At 45.1% G+C, this 25,602-nt stretch overlaps 1 protein-coding gene across 2 annotated transcripts in view; it reads left to right on the top strand.

The window, feature by feature from the left end:
* The window catches only part of slc4a10a (solute carrier family 4 member 10a), a 64,748-nt gene that overhangs the window by 6,038 nt on the left and 33,108 nt on the right, over window positions 1–25,602 (top strand). Inside the window, exon 2 of one of the 2 annotated variants that reach the window (XM_062527613.1) lies at window positions 5,858–5,887. In XM_062527613.1, coding sequence (XP_062383597.1) covers window positions 5,858–5,887 — 30 coding nt within the window. Of the gene's footprint in view, window positions 1–5,857; window positions 5,888–19,080; window positions 19,179–25,602 lie in introns of those variants that run through there. The other variant, XM_062527614.1, reaches the window with a different exon arrangement.

Genomic DNA, 25,602 nt, shown 5'->3' with positions numbered 1-25,602 from the left:
TGATATTCGCCACACCCGCTAGACTCTCAAGCTCACGTTGACGTATGAAGCCAGCCTAAGTCAGCCGCAGCTCATCGTGATCGAGCCTAATGTATCGTTCTCGGACAGGATTGCCCTTAATGGCAGTAGCAACTTGCTTCTGTCCATATTGACTTAAAGGAACACTCCACCGTTTTTCATATTAAACTACATTATTCCCTTAACTAAGACGAGTTGATTACATACCTCTCACGTTTCAATGCGTGCACTCAAAGGCTCTGGAGCGCGGTGTTACTTTGATAGCACTTAGCTAGGGTTGGGTATCGTTTGAATTTGAACGATTCCGATTCCGATTTCGATTCCTTGTTTCGATTCCGGTTCCTAACGATTCTCGATTCCGATTCTTGTAAGAGGCTGGGTCAAAAAAGTTTGGATATTTTAAATGAGCTAGCTAACCAACGGTCTGATCTTCTCCATCAATTTTCATTCTATTAACTTTTTACTTTTTATGAACTTTACTATAAATTTCTCACAGGGCTGTTTTCAACTACAATATAAATATCAAATCTATAAACTGTCGTCTTGTTGCCTCAGCTCGGTTATGCAAACACCTTCGTTGGTGTTTAGCGGCTTCTTCTTCCGGTTTGCGGACTGGGAATCGATACTAGGAATTGAAATTTAAACTTTTGAACGATTCCGGGAGAATTGGAAAGCTAGTCCCGGTTCCCATTGTCACGACTACCTAGCTCAGAGTAGCCATGACATGAAGGGAGACCACACCGTTTGAACAGTTAAATCAAATAATTTATTAAAGCATGAAATTATACGATTAAAGCATGATCTAAATCAAGACGAATGTCAAGTCAGTAAATGAGAAGCAACAAAAGGTTAATCAAATGTGCTGTGCAGATCAGTGAAGTGTAGACTATGTGTTCAGCAAAAGGCAAAAGGAGTATAATGGTGCTGCCACCACCACCAGAGCCAAGCAAAGCAGAGCAATGCAGCGCAGAGCAAAGCAGAGAGAGACCAGCAGGTCAGAGGTGTTTTTGAACAGTCCCGCCAATCAGCTGTTGTCTAGCACAGGTAGACCAACAAACAGACAGCTCCCCCTTCAGACCTGGGGGAGAGAGACTGCCCAAACTTACACTGTCATAAGGTGGAGTGAGCACACCCAGCATGGCAAAGCCGGGCGTGACATCACTCCCCCCACAAGACAGAGACCCACATGGGACTCTGTAAACCATATTCTAACCATTTAGACAATTTCCCATGATCAATATTAAGAAAATAAACAAACACCCAAAAATACAAAATGACTAGACCCATTACAATTTTAAACCAGTTACCCCAAAAGACCAATGTTAGACTAAGCCACCCTTCACCCACACTCAAAACAACCTCAGGAAGTGACCAAACTCAGCATCTCTAATCCGCACCCCCCACCACCACCTCCTCCTTCCCACCCAGCAGATCCTGGGCCCTGGATAGCACTTTAAGAATGGAAAGAGAGGAGACAGGAGAAAGGAAAGAGAGGAGACCAGAGAGAAAAGATCGACACCCCCTTAACGGTCATCAAGGATCTTCGAACAAAGCCTCCACCAGAACACTCAGACCTCTTAATGTGCCTATAAATTATAAGGCCACAGAAAGAGCCCAACCACTAGTTAATATTTCCAAGAGAAGTGAAAAGTGTCAGAATTCTTTGTCTTTCTGTGCCGCTTCTAACCTTTCGGTCAAGTTCTTTATCTAGCCTAATTTGAGCGAATTCATCATCCAGTTTCTTTTGTTTCATTTGCAGTTCGTGTTGCAATTTTAATAACTCAACTTGCTGCTCAAAAGTCAACTCAGACTTTGTCTGTGGGCCTACCTTCGGAGTGGGCTCACCATCAGGAACGGACTCACTATCGGAACCCGACGCTCCCTGAGAACCGCTCTCTGGCAACTTCTCGTCGGATAACACGTCGGCCTCAACCAAGCATGCATGAATGAACTCAACTAACTGACGCTTCTTAGTTCCCTTCGGCAATGTCAAATTAACTACATAGTGCTTGGCCACACTATGCAATTGTTTTACACTCAAACCCGCAAGCAAGGCCACCGAAGGAGTAGCAAAAACGCCTCTAGTGTACCCATATTGTTACCGCTTTAAAGACAAAATACCAATCAACCCACTAACAATATAACTGGCTAAACACACGAAAACCAGACATGTATCTAACGTCTTTCGGGTTATTAACAATCAAATATTATATTCCAACCATACTAACTAAACCGGGCAACGCGGAAAGCAGCTCACGTCGACAGGACAACAATGGAGTTTCCCCCTGAACATTTACCCCCCTACTATTATAACCTATCTTCCCACTAAGTCCAAGAACAAGGCTAATTTACTCACCAATACCGCTGGAATCGTACTGTCCCGACAAAATGCCAATCCAGCCGGTGCTCCACGGCGGTGCCCTCGTTCGGACTTAAGTGATCAGCAGCCTAACCCACAACGCTAATTGATTCTCGATTCTCGATACCCAACCCTACACTTAGCTAGCCCAGTTCATTCATTAGGATCCAAACAGAGATGAAGACCAAACACCTCCATGTTTTCCCTAAAAAACAGTTCCACAAATAGTCGACAGTATGGTGAGACAACATAAAACGTGGTGTATTTCTAAGTGGGTAAGAAGGATAACTATATTGTGTGACGGAGTAACACTTGGGAGTAGTACTTTTACTCGGCGCAGTAATATCATTACTCTTGCACTTTCAGTTTCACTTTGGAGTGAGGATAATACTGAGCTGAGTGCAAACTTCTATATTTCGCAAGATCCTGCCGGATCACCTCCGTCCAACCAGCGAACCGAGGGTGTTCCTAAGAGTGATTACATTTAAATTGCAAGCCTATTGTTATCCTTGATTCCAATGATTTCAAACTTCAGACAAGTGTCCACCAACCAGGAAATACGCGTCTGCAATTCAATTTCAATTGAATTTCTCTTACAGACGCTCTACAGAGTGTTTAACATTCAGACAGAGCCCATGAGTAACAGGGGTGAGGAAAAACTCCCTAGAATTTGGGATACATATAGGAAGAAACCTCAGACAGATCCATGACTCAAGGGCCCAACCCATCTGCCTAGGGTCAGCTACAGTACAGTAAGGTCATTTTTAGTGTCAGAAAGTTCAAATAGTCCAGTGTAGGGAATGAATTGTCCATTTAATTAGGATTATGAATTGTCTTAAGGAAAGCATTGAGTCGCTAGGATCAGAGAGGGTTAAAGCGGAGCGAGAGGCGCAAACGTTCGATCATTTCCACGTTCTGTCTTTACAAGGGGGAGGGGGGCTAAATCCCCCTTTAAGCAGACCTGCTAACATTCGAACTGAACTGCTTGCCAATCTGACAGAGATCGATATCCCACTATGACGTCTTTGCAACACGCCCCTTTAAGCAGACCGGAACTGTTAGAATTTTGCTTCCATAGAGATGCATTACGTTGCTCTATCTTGTCAATATTTAAGGATCTTTGCTAGGATGTATGGGCCAGGAATCCCGGCAAGGAGACAACAACAGGCGATGGTAGGGCAGTCATAGGGATGGGACTTCAGTTGTGATGAGGGCCAGGCACAGGGATGGCTGATGAATGGTAATGGTTTACCTCACAGGTGAGCTATGGGGGAAGAAAGAGCTATAGAGTGGGTTAGTTTGCCAATGGATCTAGGCCAGACTCTGCGAATAGAGAATGTGGTTGATGCCTGTAGAGGGACACCTGCTTTCTGATCTTGGCCTCAAGCTTCTCCTGCTTTGAACAATTTCATCAGTGCATGACATGCCTGCGTGAGGCTGAAATTTGTTGTGCGACAGAGGATTGACATCATTTTGACTTAACATTGTCGCTCGACAGGTTGGGAACGGCCAGTGTAAATGTGCCATTAGGATACTCCTCATACATGTTGGAGGGGATGTTTGCACTTCTTGCTATGCCATGAGCCCTGGCTGCACCCTGGCTGCATAAAAAATGAGTGTACACTATGCAGGTTTAGGTATTTAGGTATTTTTGGCAACTGTAGAGCTCCTTCTAGAGTCACAATATATTTTTTATTTTACTCTGCTGTTGTAAATAGCAAACTTATCGTGACGTATCCCCCCTGTACACAATGTCAATGCTTTTGTTGTGAAGGTGAAGGATTAACAACTTCTGCAAAAAAAATATCTCCAAAGCGCTTTATCTACTGACAAGGTAATGTTTCATGATTCTCGTAAGATTTTCCGGGGCGACTCGCTATGTCTATGCTGTATAGCTATGCTAGGTGAACTATTCGCCTATTACAAGTCTGTTTACCATCAAATTGGCTTCATAAAGGTGAAAGTCTTGCATAGTGTACCTTGAACCGTAGTTTATTAAACATCACTTGATCATGAATCAGAATCATATTGTGATTTAATAACTCGGAAGAAGGAAGAAAATATATACCTCTTAGCTGAAGAATTTTGGCAAATTCAATGATAAACCTTGGTTAATCGTTGGGAAATATTGTTGTAAATAAAATAAAATGGATTATAGCAGCTCTGAATTTGAATGTGTGTAACCTGCGTTGTGTGGAACCACCGTGGGACCACGAGGAGGAGGAGTGAGGTTTACTAACGTTCGACACGCACAGATAACTAGCTGGCATCCGTTACAGACACCAGGACATGATAGCTTCCCATTGAATCAATCAGTTAATTTAATGGTGTTCCACATGCCCCTGTGCATGCAACAGTTTGTCCAGTCTTATCTACCTAACGCACTCTGTGCAAATTAAATCCAACAACATTAATGCATGAGTTATAAACAGGTCCCCATTGATGTGCAGTCAAGGCTGCTTTCTTCCCCCATGCAGCTAAGGCCCTACGTGTTGTGTGGCGTGACAATGGCTGTGATGGTAGCCGGTGGTGCTGATGGTGGTGCTGGAGAGTCATTGGAAAACAGTGATGGGCTGAGACTCCTCCTCCTGCTGTAGCTTGTCTCAGTGTCATTATTCTGTCACTTTGGCCTTGGCCAGTTAGACACCATCGTAACTCAGCCACTGTGCAGCAGTGGTGTTGTGTGTGTTCCTCTTGCCGCTTAGCTGTGTGTGAGAGAGAGAGGGGGGGGAATTCAAGGAGTTTAATGAATAGAATATATACTTTTTTGATCCCGTGAGGGAAATTCAGTTCTCTGCATTTAACCCAATTTAACCGAATTAGTGAACACACAGCACACAGTGAACACACAGTGAGGTGAATCACACAACCCAGAGCAGTGAGCTGCCTGCCCAACCAGCGGCACTGCAGTGAGCAGTGAGGGGTCAGGTGCCTTGCTCAAGGGCACTTCAGCCGTGGTGGACTGGTGGGGATCGAACCAGCAACCCTCGGTTACAAGCCCGAAGCCCTAACCAGTACACCACGGCTGCCCCCAATGGTATCCATGTGCTCATGTGTGTCCATAAAATTAGAAAATTTGAATAGGTGATTTTTCGGAGAGATGGAGTTGAAGGGATATGTTAGCATTTGTATCTGTGGGTGGATATCAAATGTGGTGTAAAGGTCTGAGTGTGTGTGCCTGCCACATGTTTGATTTGATATGCTGGCTAATGACTCACTGGTGTCTTTTAGAAGAGTTTTTTGTTTATTTTGGGGGCACGGGGCGAGTGTGACTCATCCTGCAGTTATGAAAGCCAGGTTCATTACTAAATGCTGAGTATTACTAAATGACAGAAGTCTACTGTACTGTATGCTTATGGAACAATACTCCTGTTGAGGGTGAACAGAATTTCAGTACCATGGACAGGTCCCTCATCCATGTATAGATGTGTGATGGATTGTGGGTGACATTTGATTGTGCCAATGTTGTGCTCTTTACAGGTTCACAGTCCAGGGAGTGAGAGTGAAGCGGTGAGTTTCTTGCCACGCACTCTCAGCTTTGGCATGCTGGCACAGACATGCTGTGTGTGAGAAACATGTGCGCTGCTGAAAGGCTTTGGCCTGCTTTCCGCTTGTGTGCGTTGCATGCTGTATTTACATGCTTTCATCTCTTTATCTCACCAGTCCATGCTGTGCTGATGTGTGCCCCATCAAATTCTGTCCTGCGTATGTGGAGCTATCAGCCATAGAGTGAAATGCATTCAGCACAGAGGGGTGTGTGTGTGTGTGTGTGTGTGTGTGTGTGTGTGTGTGTGTGTGTGTGTGTGTGTGTGTGTGTGTGTGTGTTTGTGCGCACCACCGAGTTGACCTTGAGAAGGGTGTTTGTATACAGTACATGTATATGTGTGCTTGGAGCTGTGCATGTGGAGAACAGGCTCCCCCTCATGGCGTAGTGCTTTCATGAGCTTGTGTGGGGCTGATGACTACACCTGGCACCAGCTCCATGGCCATAGGCACCAATTGGACAACTCTGAGCACAAAGCACAGCTGCGCTTGCAGTGTGTGTGTATGTATCTGTGTGTGTGTGTGTGTGTTTGGGGAGGGGGGGGGGGGGGGGGTTGGGGTGATGTGGATTGTCAGATTTGCTGAAAATATTCTGTGAGAGGGTCTGTGCTGAGGAGGCGAGGAGATAGATGGGGTTAGGGTTATAACCATGTCTTCACTTCTAGAGTTCTGTGTATGTGCACATGTGTGTGTGTGTGTGTGTGTGTGTGTGTGTGTGTGTGTGTGTGTGTGTGTGTGTGTGTGTGTGTGTGTGTGCTTATGCTAGTGTGTGTTTGTGTGCTTATGCTGGTCAGTGTGACATTGGGCTGGTTCCAGACAGGACAGACAGTGTCTCTGTGGGCTGTTGGGCCCCTCTGGGCCACCATGTTCAGGGATCTGAAGGAATCCTTCAGAAGAGGAAACACACACACACACACACACACACACACACACACACACACACACACACACACACACACACACACACACACACATTTGCACACTTATTCACATAGCTCTTCTCTACAGCACAACTCACTGTTATGGTTACATTCCAGGTGGATGCTGTCAAGGGATGTATAAGCACAGTGGTTGATGTGATCACAGTATATTGTATAACTACTATGACTACTACTTTTTTTGCTTATTGCTAAACCAACTCTCAAATATCGTATGTGTCGACAATTAGATGTCTAATAATAATAATAATAATACATTTGATTTGGGGCGCCTTTTCGTGGCACTCGATGACACCTTACAACAACAAAAGCGACAACAAAAAAAGTTAAATAAAAATACTAAATCACTAAAAACAAATCTGCAATACTAAGTAATGAGAGAGGCGAGGGTGGGGGGGGGGGGGGGGGGGGGCATAGAGAGCATAGGAGTAGGCCTGTTTAAAAAGGTGGGTTTGAATCAATGTTCCTGATGCTGGGGGGGAAGGAATTCCAGAGACAGTTCCAGAGGGCAGAGCGGGAAGGGGTGTTGATGTGAAGGAGGTCAGAGAGGTATGGGGGAGAGAGGTTATGAGTGGCCTTGAAGGTGTGGAGCAGAATTTTGATGTCCAGGCAGAATTTGACCAGAAGCCAGTGAAGCTGGTGCAGAACAGGTGTGATGTGATTGATGGATGGGAATGGGATTCTTGCGATGATGCGGGTGGTAGAATTCTGAACAAATTGGATGAACTTGTGGGGAAGAGCAAAGAGAAGGGAGTTGCAATAGTCCAGACAGGATGTGACCAGGGTGTGGACCAGGATGGCAGTGGGGCTGGGAGTAAGGGATGGACAGAGATGGTTGATGTTGCCGAGGTGGTAATAGACTGACTGAGTAATGTTGTTGATGTAGATTTGGAATGAGAGAGTACTGTCAAGGACGACACCCTGGCTCAACCTGTAGGGAGGGGCAAATAGAGGAGTTATTGATGGGGATGGTGAAAGAGTGAGAGAGGATTTGTAACCACTGAAGAGAACCTCGGTTTTATCACTGTTGAATTTCAGGAAATTGGAAGAGAACCAGGTTTTGATTTCTTGTAAACAGTCACAGAGGGAGGAGGGTGAAAAGGTGGAGGTGGGTTTGGAAGAAAGGTATAGCTGGGTGTCGTCCGCATAACAGTGTAACTGGATGTTGAATTTATGGAAGAGAGATAAGATTTAAACCAGTCCAGGGGTGTGTCGGAGATGCTATGCTAATCTGTCAAGGAGGGTGGTGTTGGAGATGGTGTTGAAGGCCATACTCAGATCGGGGAGGATGAGGATGGATAATAGTCTGCAGTCAGCTGCCATCAGGAGGTCATTTGTGATGTTGAGGAGGGCTGTTTCTGTGCTATGACATGGATGGAATCCAGACTGGAATTGTTCGTAAAGGTTATTATAATCACTTTGTGTGTGTGCCTATGAAGCCACTGCTTTTTCCAGAATCTTGGAGAGAAATGTTAGGTTAGAGATCGGTCGTAGGTTGTTGAATTCATTGGGATCTGAACTAGGTTTCTTGGGTATATACAGTATGTAACAACAGCAGATTTAAGAGTGGATGGGACAGAACCAGAGGTGAGGGAGGAGTGAATGATGGCAGTTATCAGGGATAACAAGGTGGGGAGACAGGCAGTGACTAAGGAAGTAGGCAGGGGGTAAAGCTGACATGTAGATGTTGGGAATGGGAATTGCAGTGATCTGAGGAGTAAAACTGTGGAGGAAGTAAGGTCGGGGTCATAGTGTGTTTTTGAGCACTGAGAACCGGGCTCAAGTATTCCCATCACCAGCGCTTATTAGACCTGCATGATTTGTGATTTAACTGAGGAGAGGGAGTCTTTGTAGAGACGTGGGTGTGGTACATTTGTTTGTGAACAGAGAATATTTATTTTGATCTCTGCCGTGCTTGTGCTTTGTAGCAGGATCAAGCCATATAAAATTAAGTTAAAAATGTCAATCCTGTTTTTATTCTAATTGTGTATAAATGAACACAGTTTGCAGTTAAAGAGGAAATCCAGTGTTAAATGGGTTTTAGATAATTATGTTATGTAACACTCCCACTAAGCAGACTATTTAAGTCAAATGTATGGCAACCTACTGACAGGCCTAAGCAATACACACATACACAGGGAGGCACTTACATGGGATGCACCAGGCAGGATATGTCTAAGGGCCTTCTCACCTAGGGTGTCTAAAAGGCCTGGGATAGCCTATGGAAATGGCTATTATAAAATGCTGTATTATTACACCTCCCTTGATCTTTTATAAACAGTGTGAGCCCCCACTTTGAGTTAACCTCAAAGAATATATCTCTGAATACTGAAGGTCAGACATTAAATAATTATCACTAGCTTATTAACTGAATGGTAGATGACACCATACATCACTCAAAAACACCCCATTAACGTTTTACCTGTAAATGTTAGCATACGGCCCCAAAAGCCAAATGAGCACAATCAAGTGAACACCCACAGACAGAGGTTATATTAAATGCCAATGATGACATTTATTTTGCCCAACACTCAAATAACTGTCACTGTAATCTCACATACACATGACATAACAGTAAAAAGAAAAATAAACACCCGGGTGTAAACACATGAACAGAAAGTCTGGGGTACCCATTCGTTGGCGCGCGTGTTGGAGCTCGTAGCAAACGAAAGGTTCTCCTACTCACGTAGCCGTTGATAAGGGACAGTAATCCAGGTAGCGCCAGTAGGAAAAGCTAGCATTAGCCTGCCCAAAACGCCGCCTCCTCCTCACCAACAACTCCAAACGAATGAAGGTCTGGACGATGTCCCTCCCCGTCGTCTCTCCTTCAATCCAGTCTACTTAACTGAAATCCACTCCCTCGCGATGGTGTGCGATCCAGGTAGCAGCTAGTAGCAGTGTGAAACGTTAGCATACAGCTAACTGCTAGCGGAGAAGCTGAATGTCCATAGCTGACGTTAGCTGCTACTTAAACTCCCGTGTAAAATAAAACCCTATCCTCTTTAAACGAGGAAAACGTCCAAAGACACTTTCAAAGTAACTTTTAGTCAAACGAAGACCTATATACAATATCTACACAATCATTAATATCAAAAAGCTTCCTACATATCTAAACTCATTTATAACTCTCACTATATACTATTCCCGTCTCTTCAGAACTGCAGGCTCTAACGTCTCTCTCTAGAACTCTACCGTAGCTCGTGAACCCATACACAAGATATCCCCCGTCAAAGTAAAAGTCCCCATTGAAATATTTGTGACCATGTTAATGTATCATACACAGCACATAGAAGGAAATTACTGTTAAGTATTACACAGCACATAAAGGTAAATCACTGGTAAGTATTACATATTAAATATCTATTCTTAATGTATCTAATGTATATATTCTTAACACTGTATTAACTGTAACACTACAAGTAAAACCATACAGGGGTGCTACACTCTCCCCCCACTAAAACCGGCATGTCCTCATGACGAATGCAAAAAGAGAAAGAACCTACAATTATATATCCGGTAAATGACCAAACTTTTCCCTAGACACTTTTTCCTCCACCCACCCATTTAAATAGTGTACTAATATACCTTACTGTGGGCCTTAAGGTCATTTCTACTGAACTACCCTGTAATGGTGTGGAAGAGTGTGAGGTTGGCTGCCCTGGCGAATCATAGGTCAGTCTTTCAGGGGCCTTTCTCGCTCTCTGTGGACGTGTCATTCCATCTGACTGTGGTGTCACCTCTGTGGTGTATGGTCGCCGTTGTGTCTCATGCTCCTGTTCCTCATCCTCTAGGGCTTCCATCTCTGTCTCTGGCCGGATGTCATCCAAACTTTCATGTTCCAGAAGAGTGTTCTCAGACTGCGAGTTTCGGCAGGGGTCGCCAGGTAAAGTATCGAGGTCATGGAACGCTGCAGACCAATCTGGGTCAAGGTCTAGACCAAAAGGCTCTGCATGAACACCTGAGTCTTCAATTTGCATCCACACTGGAGGTGATTGCTGATAGGTGTACGCACCCACTTTGTCATCCTCTGAGTCAGAGTCAGACATCTTGTCCTCACTGTCTACAATGGCCTCCTCCACAGCCTCAGGAACTGGCGCTCTCTTCTCTTTCAGCCTCCTGCTGGATCTCCTTCTGTGTTTAGAAACCTCGGGGGTACCCTCTGGTCTCAGTCTGACTTCCTGTCCAAGCGGCAACAGCAGGTTCCGATGCAAAATCTTTTCAGGACCAACTCCATTCTCTGGCCTCAACTTGAACACAGGTAGACCAGGCATCTGACTGTGTACAATGTAAGGGATTGAACTCCAGCGATCTGCAATCTTATGCTTTCCTTGAAGGCCAACGTTCTGTATCAGAACCGTATCACCAGGAGCAAGTGGACAGTATCGGACCCTCTGATCATACCGCTGCTTGTTTCCCTCGTTCCTTTTCCCAGCCATGCTTTCAGCTAACTGGTAAGCAGCTTGAAGGTCTCGCTTCATGTTGGCAACATACCTCGGGTATGACTTTGCGGAAGAGCTGTCACTGGACACACCAAAGCATACATCAACGGGCAGCCGAGCTTCACGTCCAAACATCAAAAAGTACGGACTATAGCCAGTAGAGTCGTTCTTTGAACAGTTGTATGCATGGACGAGGTAACTGATGTGCTGGCTCCATTTTCTCTTCTCTACAGGGTCCAGAGTGCCAAGCATGTTGAGCAAAGTCCTATTGAATCGTTCAGGCTGTGCATCGCCCTGGGGGTGGTATGGGGTGGTTCTGGATTTTCTCACTCCAAGCATGCCAAGAAGTTCATGAATGAGACGACTCTCAAAGTCTCTTCCCTGATCCGAGTGTACTCTTTTAGGCAAACCATAGTGGATGAAGTACTTTTCCCACAGCACTTTGGCTACAGTAGCTGACGTCTGGTCTTTGGTGGGAAAGGCTTGTGCATAGCGGGTGTAATGATCTGTAACTATCAACACATTGCTGACGTTCTTGGAATCTGGCTCGAGGGACAGAAAGTCTATGCAGATGAGATCCATGGGTCCATCACTGTTAAGATGTGACATTTCAGCAGCTCTCGTTGGAAGTGTCTTTCGCTGGATACACCTGGCACAGCTCTTGCAGTATCTTTCAATCTCTGCTTTCATGCACGGCCAATAGAACCTCTCTCGTACAAGCCCATAGGTCTTGTCAAACCCTAGGTGTCCAGAATGATCATGCAATGACTGTAGCACAATCACTCGGAACTCCTGTGGGAGCAGCAGCTGGTGACGCAATGGCTTGTTTGGCGGCTTAGTGACTCTGTAGAGGACTGAATCTTTCAACTTTAGCTTTTCCCACTCCTTCAGTATCAACGAGACATCCTTGTGTTTCTTCCTGTCTGCACTACTCACATCTTTTTGAACAACGGCCCTCAAAACTTCCCCAATGCATGGGTCTGTGCGCTGTGACTGAGCTAGGTCAGCTGAACTCAACTTGGGCAGGTGATGGGTGCATACAGTTGTTGCGTTGCAATAAGCTGTGGGTAAAGCTTGTTCGGATGCCCCGAGCAGGTCAATGGCTCTGTGTGGTTGTGAGTATTTCTGACCGCAGACATAGGACACTTGACACATGGCTTTGACACTGCCAGAGGGAATGATCTCCCACTCGTCTTCAAGAGGACCCATCAAATGAGGACGGCGTGACAAGGCATCGGCATCTATGTTCTGCTTACCCGGCCGGTACTTCAAACTGAAGTCGTATGTTGAGAGAGCAGCAAGCCAGCGATGTCCCGCAGCATCTAATTTAGCTGTAGTGAGGATGTATGTTAGCGGATTATTATCTGTATGAACTTCAAACTTCACTCCATAAAGATAATCATGCAGCTTCTCTGTGACAGTCCACTTTAGAGCCAAGAACTCCAGCTTGTGTGTGGGGTAATTTCTTTCAGATGGAGAGAGACTCCTGCTGACATAAGCGACGGGACGCAGACCACCTCCTTGATCTTGATACAGCACACCTCCCAAACCCTCTCGGCTAGCATCAACATGAAGAGTGTAGGGCAGCTGTGGGTCGGCGAAGGCCAGGGTAGGTGCTTCAGTGAGGCTTTGCTTGAGCATCTCAAATGCAGTTTCACAGGCGTCATTCCACCTAGGACCGAACGCTTCAGAGGAATGGAACAGCTGCTGTGGCTCCTCATCCACCTTGGACCTGTGAGCATTTGTATCTTCTCTAGACTTTTGCACCGACTTGCCTTTAGTGATACAGCCTTTCAACAGCTGGTTGAGTGGGTAACTGACTCGGGAGTAGTCTTTCACAAAGCGTCGGTAATAGCCACTAAAGCCTAGGAAAGAGCGGAGAGCAGAGATATTCTTTGGACGTGGCCAGGACTTCACAGCATCCACTTTAGAGGGGTCCGTAGCAATGCCATCTCTTGACACAATGTGTCCCAAGTAGTTCACTGAAGTGCAACAGAACTGACATTTATCCGAAGACAACTTTAGTCCTTCTTCTTTCAGCCTGTCCAATACTTTCAGCAATCGCTGCTCATGTTCTTCAAGCGTCTTCCCAAAGATAATGAGGTCATCTAAATAAACAAGCACTTCCAACAGGTTCATGTCTCCGACTGTTCTCTCCATTGTACGCTGGAATGTGGCTGGTGCACCGGATATTCCCTGGGGCATCCTTTCAAACTGGTAAAATCCAGCTGGACAGATGAAGGCAGTCTTTTCTTTGTCAGCTTTGTCCAGGGGTATTTGATAATATCCGCTTCTCAGGTCAAGCACGCTGAACCACTGGCTACCACTCAGACAGGCAAGAGCATCTTCAATACGTGGCACTGTGTACTGGTCAGGAACTGTTCTTCTGTTCAAAGTCCTGTAATCCACACACATACGAATTGCACCATTTTTCTTGCGCACCACCACTATAGGTGAGGCATAGGGGCTTCTTGATTCTGAGATGATGCCAGCTTCGAGGAGTTTGCTAAGATGTTTTCTCACATCTGCCACATCACCTGGAGGTAGACGTCTGGAGCGCTCCCGAAATGGCTTGTCATCAGTCACTCGTATGGTGTGCTCTGTGTTCTTTGCTCGTCCAACATCAAACTCGCTGCGAGAGAAAACGTCTTTTCTTTCCATCATTTTTCCACATAGCCGTTCCTTCCACTTTAGGGGGACTGCAGAGTCACCAAAGTTGAATGCAGATGGTGTCAGCTCACCCAGGTCATTGTGGTGTTCCTTTATAGGGTCTTTGTCCACAATATCTACTGGAAACAGGTGTGCAATGGGCATTCCACGTTTCAGTGTTACTGGACGAGTAGAGATGTTCCTCACAACAATTGTGATGCGACGACTTTGGGCATCTTCAGCCTTCTTGAGGGTGGGCATCACAATGATCTCATCAGAAAATGGCCCCTCTTCAGAATGCTCAACTAGGACTGTCTGAGTTGACAGGTGACCAGGGAATTTCGGGATGCCAGTAACTGTCACAGTTCCCCCTGGGGGTACAGTCTTTGCCTTAACTCCAGCGAGCCAAACTGTGCCTCTTTCCGTCTCAGCAACCTCATCAGGCGATTCTTCAAATCTCCTATAGGCCTCTTTAATCTCAGGATGTACAGTCATGGTGATCAAGAAATTCTCTCCTCCTTTGAGTTTACAGGAATTAAACAGTTTTCTCACCACAGAGGTGTTTGTCCCTACGATGATGGCAGCTTCCCCTTTGAAAGTGGGGTCCGGACACACAAGCACAAGTGTTTCTACTGTCTCAGCTACTCCAACTACGTCGCTATTAAACTCAAGCTTCAGGCACAGATAGCCATCATAGGGATATTCTTCAGCACTGAGTCCCCATATCTCCAAACAATCAATCGGAATCAATGGCATGTGTTTCAAATACTTGTTATAAAATGAGCGATAAAGTAGGGTAACTTGAGACCCACTGTCAAGTAAAGCTTTTGCATAAATGTCTTCAATTTGTACTGAGACAACAGAGCTAGGCCCAATAAGGCCTGCTGGGAGTGCAGCTTCATGTCTTTTCAGTGGTTCACACTTTGTGGAACGTGCCATCGCCGGGACGCCAGTCCGTTCCTTTACTGGGCCCCTGGAGAGTTTCCCGCCGGCCGCTTCAGCTTTATGAGGCGCTGGTTGACTTTCTTGAGGTTCTCAGAGTTCTGGCACTCTCGCTGGAAATGGCCATCTTCCCCACATCTGTAGCAGAAAACATCAGCTCTGTACGGCTTGTCCTGTCGCTCTCCATGTGCTCTGGTAAACGACCTTCCCTCTGACTTCTGGCTGAAACTCTGTGGTGGAGTCTGTGCAGCTACTGAGGGCGAGGAAACAGCAAAAGAGAGCAGGCGAGTTACCTCAGTCTTCAGCTCTTCCACCTCTTTAGTCAGACTCTCTATAGAAGGACCTTTTTCTGTAGCAACAGACACAGGGCTGGGCTCACGCCAAGGAGATACAGCAGAGACAGTGGCATATTCAACAGGCCCAACCATGGCAGATGCAGCAACAAGAGGAGCAGCAGGCCTCTCCAGAATCATAGCCTCTTCTTCTCTCACATCACAGAGCAGTTCAGTGAAGCTGGGGGCAGATCTAAGCTTGTAGGTCAATCTGATGCGGAGGGCAACCAGGTCATGAGACAATGCACCTCTTGCAACCTGCTCAATCCGGGTCTTATCCAGGTCAGTCAGGCTCACTCCACCTTTACGAAGCACTGAGTGAAGCAGTTTGTCCAGTCTGAGCACATATGCAGAGAGTTTCTCACCTTCAAGTTGGAATGTGTTACGGAACTTAAACATGAGGTCCGTGGCATTCTCTGTGGTTCCAAAAGCTGTTTCAAGGGCTCTTAAGTAATCATTTGCCATTGCATTGGGGTTTCTCACTCTCAGGCATCTGACAATATCTGCTGCTGGCCCTTTAAGACACTCAGCTATTCTCTGCTTCTTCAGTGAATCTGGACACTTCCACTCGTCAAGCATGTGAGTTGTCTGTTCTGCCCATGCATCATACTCCTCTTCTCCAGGAGGAGTCGGCTTCACACCAGAAAATAAACGAAGTTTGCGGTAGGCTGTATTTTCTACTGGTGCAGTCTGACATTTATCAACCAGAGCAGAGATAGCATTGACAAGCTGGGTGTTCAGGTCTAACGGTGCGGAGGGGGGTGTAACTGGGTTGCACAGGTCTTGCATGTCAGCAAGAGTCTTCCCCTCATGGGCCAGGAATGCCTGCAACTTAGCCTTGAAAACGTCCTGATCTCGAGGTAATTTCAATGGCGGAGCTTCAACAGCAATACTGACCAACCAGGGAGCCACCTCACCTCCAACACCTACCTGCTCAGGCATTTTGGCTGTATTGATATCCTGTGATATCTCAACAAGAATTAACTGGCTTGTTCCACAGCGTGCTAGACAACGGCCTCTAACTTTGGACCTACCAAAAACTCCAGCATTGTCTAGGATACTGTATACCATCTCATCTGTAACATCTACAGGCACATTACTAAGCACAATGGCATTTTTAAGGGCAACACCCCTCTCTTCACACCAGCTTATTATCTGATCTGCCTCCATGTTGCAATAACTTCTCAAAAATATATAATTATATACCACCCACAATAGCACATATAGCCTAAAGACAAGAAAGGCTCACCAACATACAGTATTACAATTTCAGTTTACACAATAAGCTAAAGCATAAAATGTCATATTACCACTTCAGAAAAGACAGAGAAAAAAAAACCAACAACATTTGAAACAGATCCCGGACGAGCCCCCACGTGTAACACTCCCACTAAGCAGACTATTTAAGTCAAATGTATGGCAACCTACTGACAGGCCTAAGCAATACACACATACACAGGGAGGCACTTACATGGGATGCACCAGGCAGGATATGTCTAAGGGCCTTCTCACCTAGGGTGTCTAAAAGGCCTGGGATAGCCTATGGAAATGGCTATTATAAAATGCTGTATTATTACACCTCCCTTGATCTTTTATAAACAGTGTGAGCCCCCACTTTGAGTTAACCTCAAAGAATATATCTCTGAATACTGAAGGTCAGACATTAAATAATTATCACTAGCTTATTAACTGAATGGTAGATGACACCATACATCACTCAAAAACACCCCATTAACGTTTTACCTGTAAATGTTAGCATACGGCCCCAAAAGCCAAATGAGCACAATCAAGTGAACACCCACAGACAGAGGTTATATTAAATGCCAATGATGACATTTATTTTGCCCAACACTCAAATAACTGTCACTGTAATCTCACATACACATGACATAACAGTAAAAAGAAAAATAAACACCCGGGTGTAAACACATGAACAGAAAGTCTGGGGTACCCATTCGTTGGCGCGCGTGTTGGAGCTCGTAGCAAACGAAAGGTTCTCCTACTCACGTAGCCGTTGATAAGGGACAGTAATCCAGGTAGCGCCAGTAGGAAAAGCTAGCATTAGCCTGCCCAAAACGCCGCCTCCTCCTCACCAACAACTCCAAACGAATGAAGGTCTGGACGATGTCCCTCCCCGTCGTCTCTCCTTCAATCCAGTCTACTTAACTGAAATCCACTCCCTCGCGATGGTGTGCGATCCAGGTAGCAGCTAGTAGCAGTGTGAAACGTTAGCATACAGCTAACTGCTAGCGGAGAAGCTGAATGTCCATAGCTGACGTTAGCTGCTACTTAAACTCCCGTGTAAAATAAAACCCTATCCTCTTTAAACGAGGAAAACGTCCAAAGACACTTTCAAAGTAACTTTTAGTCAAACGAAGACCTATATACAATATCTACACAATCATTAATATCAAAAAGCTTCCTACATATCTAAACTCATTTATAACTCTCACTATATACTATTCCCGTCTCTTCAGAACTGCAGGCTCTAACGTCTCTCTCTAGAACTCTACCGTAGCTCGTGAACCCATACACAAGATATCCCCCGTCAAAGTAAAAGTCCCCATTGAAATATTTGTGACCATGTTAATGTATCATACACAGCACATAGAAGGAAATTACTGTTAAGTATTACACAGCACATAAAGGTAAATCACTGGTAAGTATTACATATTAAATATCTATTCTTAATGTATCTAATGTATATATTCTTAACACTGTATTAACTGTAACACTACAAGTAAAACCATACAGGGGTGCTACACTTATGTATGACCATAAGTTAGAGTAATGAATGAGGGGTTGGCTACTGTAAGTCAAAACTGGCTAAGTTCGGAATGCATTGGGTCTGGATCACCCCTTGTCCATGACGCTAGCTAGGTCATATTTATCTAAAACCCATTTAAAACTGGATTTCCCCTTTTAAGCTATAGAATATACAGTATGAGGCAATAATAATTACAGTAATGTAATGTAAATTATTGTGGTAAAATTATTCACTACACTAATGTTAAAGTAATTCCAGTTTGTGTATCAGTCTGGTGTGAATCAATTAAAGCAACATTAGCAATATTGGATATCTTTCTCTCACAAACATGTAAAAAATGCTTGTGTCTGAAAAAAGTTTCATTATATAATAAATCGGTGGCAGACCCATATAACATAATATGCACTTACCACATCTGAACCCATTTGAATTAGGCTTTACTCATCAATTTAATTCACTTAAAATTTTGACTGAAATACTACACTTCCCAGGATGCCCCAGTGGTGGCGCAGGCAATGCTGAGAAACCACAGGGGCTTTCATAGCATGCAGAACTCATACACTCACACATTCTCACTCTGACACTATCCTCTCACACACACACACACACACACACACACACACCACGACACACACACCACCGCAAAAGGAGCTCGGATTGCAGTCTTGCTTGAGCTCATTCAGACTCAGTTTAATCTCCTATGCGATTGTCGGACGCTCATTCTGAAACACTCCGGCTGTGCGTCTCCAGACACACCCGCACACACACACGCACACTCACTCAGACACATGCACACATACACACACACACACACACACACACACACACACAGAGGCTCGTCAGCTGTGCCGAGGGAGAGAGCAAAGGAGAGAGAGGAGAGCTAGAGAGAGGAAGCCAGTCAGCAGCTGCAGTGAAGGAGAGACTACAGTGAAAGACGGAGAGGGAGTATGTGTGAGTGAGCTAGACTGAGAGCGAGAGGAAAAGGAAGCGGATCTGAACTGAGGTAGCAGAGTGTGTTGCCGCTCTCAGATGGATTTGTAACGTTGGCGCCTGTCCCTGTGCTCGGGCTCATCCCCCTACCACAGACACACACACACACACACACACACACACACACACGAGCAAGTGCATCGCCGGGCAGGCAGTATGCAGAGTGGAGGCTCCGCAGCGCCTGGACGCTTCAACTGCCAGGTAAGAGCAGGAGATGGAGGAGGATGGAGAGGAGAGGAGAGGGGGAATGGAGGATGGGGATGAAAGAGTAACAGAGAGAATGGAGTAAAGAGGATGGCAGGCTGGGAGTTGAGGGGTACTGTAACAGTCACGTGCCATTTCTCAAGGACAGGAGTGTGTGTTTGTGTGTGTGTGTGTGTGTGTGTGTGTGAGAGTGAGAGAGAGAGATGTGTGTTGTGTTATTGTTTGTTTACCAAGTGCATTTGTCCGTTTATTATTTCGGTGCTTTTTTATTTAAATGCTTTGGAATTAGCTAGCGCAGGGGGATAGTGGTGTTGTCAGCATGTCTGGCTTATTTGCCAATCTGGTGTCTTCATTTTGTTTTGCCAGTTTCTGAATGTGAGTGATTCACAGTACGACTTGTGTGCTTATGGTAATTTACAGTATCTCCTTATTGTGAAACCTAATATAAGGGAGGCATTGGAAGAGATGGATGTATCGATAGTGAATTGGATTTGTCCCATTCTCTCTGTTTTCCGTCTCTCCCCTTTCTTCTTTTCTCTCTATCTCAACCTCTCTCTTTCTCTTGCTTTCATCCCTCTCCCACACTCAATCTATCTCCATCAAGCTTTAAAGAGGGCCTAGAGTGGGACAAAAGAATTTCCTTACTGACCTGTTCAGACCATTGATCTTTCATCACGTTGTGTGGAGAGGCATACTGAGTTGGTACTCTTGTTATGTTGTATGTAGTCTCTTCTTTGCGTTAAGTACAGGCGGAACTGTCTGCACTGGTACATTCAGTGTTTTTTGCACCAGTGTATTGATCAAAGCTAAATATACATTGCTTCGCCTGTGCATATAATTGATCACACACACACACATACACACACACACACACACACATACACATGAACAGAAGTGTGTGTGTAATCCAGTAATCCAGTGGTCTGTCATGTGTGTATGATGTGCTGTGGCAGTGGGGAGAGGAGATGCTGATGCTGATCCTGCCATTGCCATAGTAACCACTGCCATCTGTAGGGATCAGTCCCTCCTCTCTCAACCAATCAGCTACCTCTGACATTCCTCTGATAATCCCCCCCCACCCCCACCCACCCGCCTCTTGCTGCTCAGGCTATACAGCACAAGCACTCTTAGCATGTTCTCTCTCTCTCTCTCTCTCTCTCCCTCCCTCCCTCCTCCCTACACGTGCAGTAGTACTCATTTAAAGGCAGATGAAAGGACATGCATATGTAAAGACAGACATGTCCACGTGGCAGCATGTTTCTGCTGAGCTGCCACCATGTCGTGCTGGGTATGTTTTTGCTCTCTACACGATATGGTGGCCTCACTGACAGTGTTTCTCTCTCTCTCTCTCTCTCTCTCACTCTCTCATTCTCTCTGTCTCTTTCAGTGTCTATCTATCTATCTATCTATCTTTCCCTTTTTTTTCTGGTTGTGCGTGGTTAGCCCTGTGCATTTTTCTCCATAGTTGCCTGAATGTCTGAGGCTAGACAGCAATCAGGAAGAGGAGATCTGGGTCACAATAATGTATCCTGATTCCTGGAAAGTGGCGATTCATCCTCCATAGGTTCCAGGAGATTGATGTGTGTGTGTGTGTGTGTGTGTGTGTGTGTGTGTGTGTGTATTTTGTGCTGAGCATGCCAGTATGCAAACTCAGTGAGAAGTATTCTATTTCACCATAAGGATACTGCACATGAATGAATCCCAAGAGTTATAGAATATTGGAAAGGTTCAAGGCCTCAGCTGGCAAACATGTACCAAAGCAGGGCCAAATCCTCTCCAGAGCTGACTTCCTCCTCAGTGAGGATGCACACATCAGACATTTGCTTTGCAGAAGAACCTACAGTACCTGTGCTCTCAACCTGTCTCTATCCTTTCCCAAAATGCAGTGCACTGAAGAGCTCTGTCCTCATGAACACCCAGGCCCTCTGAACAGGATGTGGCAGTATGCAGAGGAGGGTGCTATCACAAGCTATCAGTATCCTGCTCACACTGATTGGCTCTGGACATCACGGCTCAGTAAATGCGCTGCGCTGCAGTAGCATGGAAATTCAATATGTTTGGGAAAGAAATACTTTCCATCTGAAACATCCTAATGGACATCTGGACAGATGGACTCACTAAAAGCATAGATATGTATGTACTGTACATTTGATGTAACTGGATGTGAGTGCTGAGCTGGCCCAGATTTGAACTGACATAAAGGTCTCACATATAATTTTTTGTACTAGTTTCCAGGATAAGGATTATGTATGCTTTGATTTTGAACTTGCCATGGCAAAATCTCTATTCAAATCCTATATAGCTAAGGGAAGGCTTAGCACGTCTGTTTTAAATATTTCTAATTCTGAAGTGAGTTCATCCTCTTGTTGGTTGACTTGCTTTAGTCTCTCTGAAGACAAAATACCGTTGAGGACAAAGATCTTCTGTTAGTTGAAGCTTTTCTCTTCGTTGTTTTGCCTGCACCATCAAGGTTTAGCAGTGTATTTGTGCCATTGATCTCACTTCACACAATGGATAGAATATCAATATCTCTAAGCTTGTGAGTGTTTACCATATAAAGCACCGACGTAATAAGAAAAAAAAACATCTCTCTGATTGCATACGTGTAGTGCAGGGAGGTGATTCACATTGTTTTTAGAATGTCCCTCATGTGGTTATCTGACATGGTCGCGTGGGCACTTGCACATTAGCATACTTGATCTATCGTAGAGAATCAGTGGCCACACACTTAACCTTAAAGACACTAACATCCAATCCAAGTGAATGGTCAAGAAATAGTTTATGTGTGAACGTTATTGATATTAACGAGAACAATATGTTATAGTTATCATTCTTGGTGTAAAGTGCTTCACATTTGAAAACAATGGAACAAGATATGACCGCCGCTCAGTCCTGCATATTCTCTCTTCAAAAATAAATCATGCTAGTCAGTTTGTCTCCATCTCCTACTCCAACCCCTACTTTCTGTATGTAAAAATGAGTGTGTGTAGTAGGCTATATGTTTGTTTTGGTGTATACTGTATGTGTGCTACTCTGTCACGCACACACACACACACACACACACACACACACACACACACACACACACACACACACACACACACACAGAGAAGCATACATATACACAAAAACTAACACATCCTATGATCACACTCATTTACATACACAAAAGTAGGGGATGGAGTAGGAGATGGAGACAAATTGACAAGTGTGATTATTTGTGTGGAGGGAATGAGGACTGGGCTGCGGTCATATGTTGTACTGCTCTGCGGTACATCTAGTGTACACTATGCTTTGTAGAGCTTTCCAACCTGCAAGTTGCTCTTTAAAAGAATCTCTAAAAACGTCATAAGACTCTTGCAGTTTATGTTTCTTCCATTTATGGTGAATGGTGATATAACCTTAGCCAGGAACATTTAGGCTTTTTAGCATGCAGTTAATGAGATGAGATTTTAAAGTAAAAAAATTAAATAAACGGGATTGTAGCTCCTGGTTTGCCCATCGGGTCTCCCCAGGGAAACAGATTTAGTGATGGAGATCTCCATAGAAGTGGAGATAAATGCCAGAGGAATGCTGGAGGAATTCTCCACAGGCAGTCTGAAATCTTTGTGGTCAATGCTGCACATATTTCAGTGGGAGGATACTGAAGACAAATGTACAGGTTTCACATGAAAGTGTCTATGTGTGTGTCTGTGTGTGTGGTGAGTGTAGTCCGGAGTGTGACAAAGCGGACAGAAGCCCTGTTGGAATTAAAATATACTTGACAGTACTGTGTTCTTCTAAGTGTACAAGACAAAGTGTTTGACAGAAAAGGTAACCAGGCAGGATGGAAGGGTCGTGTAGGGTCGTATAAGCTTATTCTGTCCAACTCACGTACAGTACATACAACAGCTAGTAGTGAAAGTAGTGGGATATAAGGAATCATCCTTTTTATGTTACCCTGTTATTAATTAAATTTTCTGCTATGCTTGTTTAAAAATCATTATGTCGATGTTGTCAGCTTTTACACTAGCCAGATATTTTTGTTTCCTTTAAATGTTCATTTTTGGACAGGATTCTGTTATGATGGCTCCTCTGGCTCAGAATCATGTTTTTGTCTTTGACAAAGCTTTGTAGCCACACATCACATCTGAGCACGAGTTGAACTGAGGATAACTGCGCCAAGGCTGTTCTGTGAGTCGTGAGAGTCACTGATGGCCTGGGAGAACAAACAGCACAGAGAGAGAGAGAGAGAGAGAGAGAGAGAGACCTTCACATAAACACATACTCAGACACACATGGGAAAAGAGAGATAGAAACAGAGAGACACCTTCATGCACAGAGAGACAGAGAGTGGCTCTCAAGGCTCTGAGTTAGTACATTCTATAGTACATTCGGGGTGCTGGGGGGGGGGGGGGGGGTAAAGGGGAGGAAGAAGATGTCAAAGAGATGCCTGCTCTAGAGCTGTGTGTGTGTGTGTGTGTGTTCCCAGATTAGCATTGAGAGCAGATATCTTCATTGATTTTAGATTTCAGTTTGGTGGATGGTGTGATCTGAGTGATCTCGGCTTCACTGTATATGAGAACTACCCTCAATGACCCTCAGAGAATAAAAGGTTGAATGAACGAATGAATGAGTACTCTCTGTGTATGTGTGTGTGAGTGTAAGTGTGTATTTGTGCTCGTCAATTTGTGCGTGCATGCGTGCCAAAAATTTCCCTCCATTCCTTGCGTTGCCACATCTACACAGACATAGCTGTTGTGCTGATGTAGAGTTGATGTAGAGAAGATATGATGGAGGAAAGAAGACTAATGGAAGAGTGATAGGTAGCAGGAATCTGATGTGAGACATATACCCTTCTGATGTGTTTGATCTGAAGTACTTGTGTACGCAATGCTCAACCCAACCCAATACTTTGAGTACTGTCCAATGGGCATGCTAATAAAGCTTCATTTGAATTTGAGGAGAGATCTTTGTGCCAGAGGGAGTGCATATCTGCCAGGCTCGCTGGTCTTTAGTATTGATTTGAATGAGTCATTTGGCCTGTGCTTTTGGAAGTGGGTTAAGCTGTTCTGTATGTGTGCATCCGGTACAGGCAGGGAGCTTTTGGGCCTGTCATGTGTGATGTTGCTGGGGGTGGGTGCAGGCTGATGAGATGTGAGGGGCAGGTGACATGGTGACATGGTGACATGGACAAGCTCACCGCTGAGGGTGAGGAGAGGAGACGCTGTCTGTCAAGGAGGGCCAAACCTAGACGGCAGTCATTTCCTTAGCAAGCCCGTTAGCATTGGTCTTTAGCAGACTGTTTAGCTGTTCTTACATGCAATTGGTGTCCACTCTGTGTATGAGAGTGTCAAAATAGCTGCCATTGATTTAATACCTCTGCACAAATAGATCTCTATGTTTGAAATGGTTGGTGTGAGTGTGTGTGCATGAATGAGTATGTCTGTGTGTGTGTGTGTTTGTGTGTCCCTGAATGTGCAAACCTGGATGAAGCCACACGTGTTCTGTATGTGTACTGAAATGTGTCAACCTTCTGTCAACCTCTCATCAAGTGGTAGGCCCACCTAAACATTGCACAGCAATCTAAATCAAGCATTAGTTTGTGTAATGAGCAGTATCTAAGAAGCATGGCATGCACACACAGCATGACAGTAGCAGACTTAACATCCACTCTTGCGCAGGTCACAGGAAGGAAGCGGTGGCTGTGTTTTGGTTTGGATGAAGCTGTGCAGATGTGCTGTGATGTATAAGGCATCAAAGATGGAGGGAGTGGTGGAGGCTGTGCAGATGTGCTGGGATGTATAGAAGGCATTAAAGATGGAGGGAGTGGTGGAGGCTGTGCAGATGTGCTGTAATGTATAGAAAGTATTAAAGATGGAGGGAGTGGTGGAGGATGTACAGATGTGCTGCGATGTATAGAGGGCATTAAAGATGGAGGGAGTGGTGGAGGTGGGATGGAGGTCAGCCAGAGGGAGAGCCATGTGAAGAGGAGGCCAGTGCAGCTCCTCCCACTCATGCACCAGCCTGGTGTGAGATGAGCGCTCTCTCTCTCTCTCTCTCTCTCTCTCTCTCTCTCTCTCTCTCTCTCTCTCTCTCTCTCTCTCTCTCTCTCTCTCTCTCACACACACACACACACACTCACACACACTCACACACACCCTCGTATGTTCTGTCTCCCTCTCTATCTCTCTCTCCCTCAGCCTCTCCTATAGCATGTGCATGGTGGTGTATAGGCAGTCTCCCACCCTCCCTCTTACTCTCTAGGGAGGCAACCTCTCTCTCTCTCCCTCTCACACCCACCCACACGTCTTTCTTCATGAGAAATGCATAGCATTTTCAGCATCCTCCTCTCCTCTCCCTCCATCCCTCCTTCCCTGTCATGTCTTTTTCTCTCTCCACTTCAGCTCATTGTGTCTTTCTCCCTCACTCACACACAAAC

This window comes from Sardina pilchardus, chromosome 23 (assembly GCF_963854185.1).
Source record: "Sardina pilchardus chromosome 23, fSarPil1.1, whole genome shotgun sequence".
In the NCBI taxonomy this organism is placed as follows: Eukaryota; Metazoa; Chordata; class Actinopteri; order Clupeiformes; family Clupeidae; genus Sardina; species Sardina pilchardus.
This window is presented reverse-complemented; position numbering and strand designations above follow the sequence as displayed.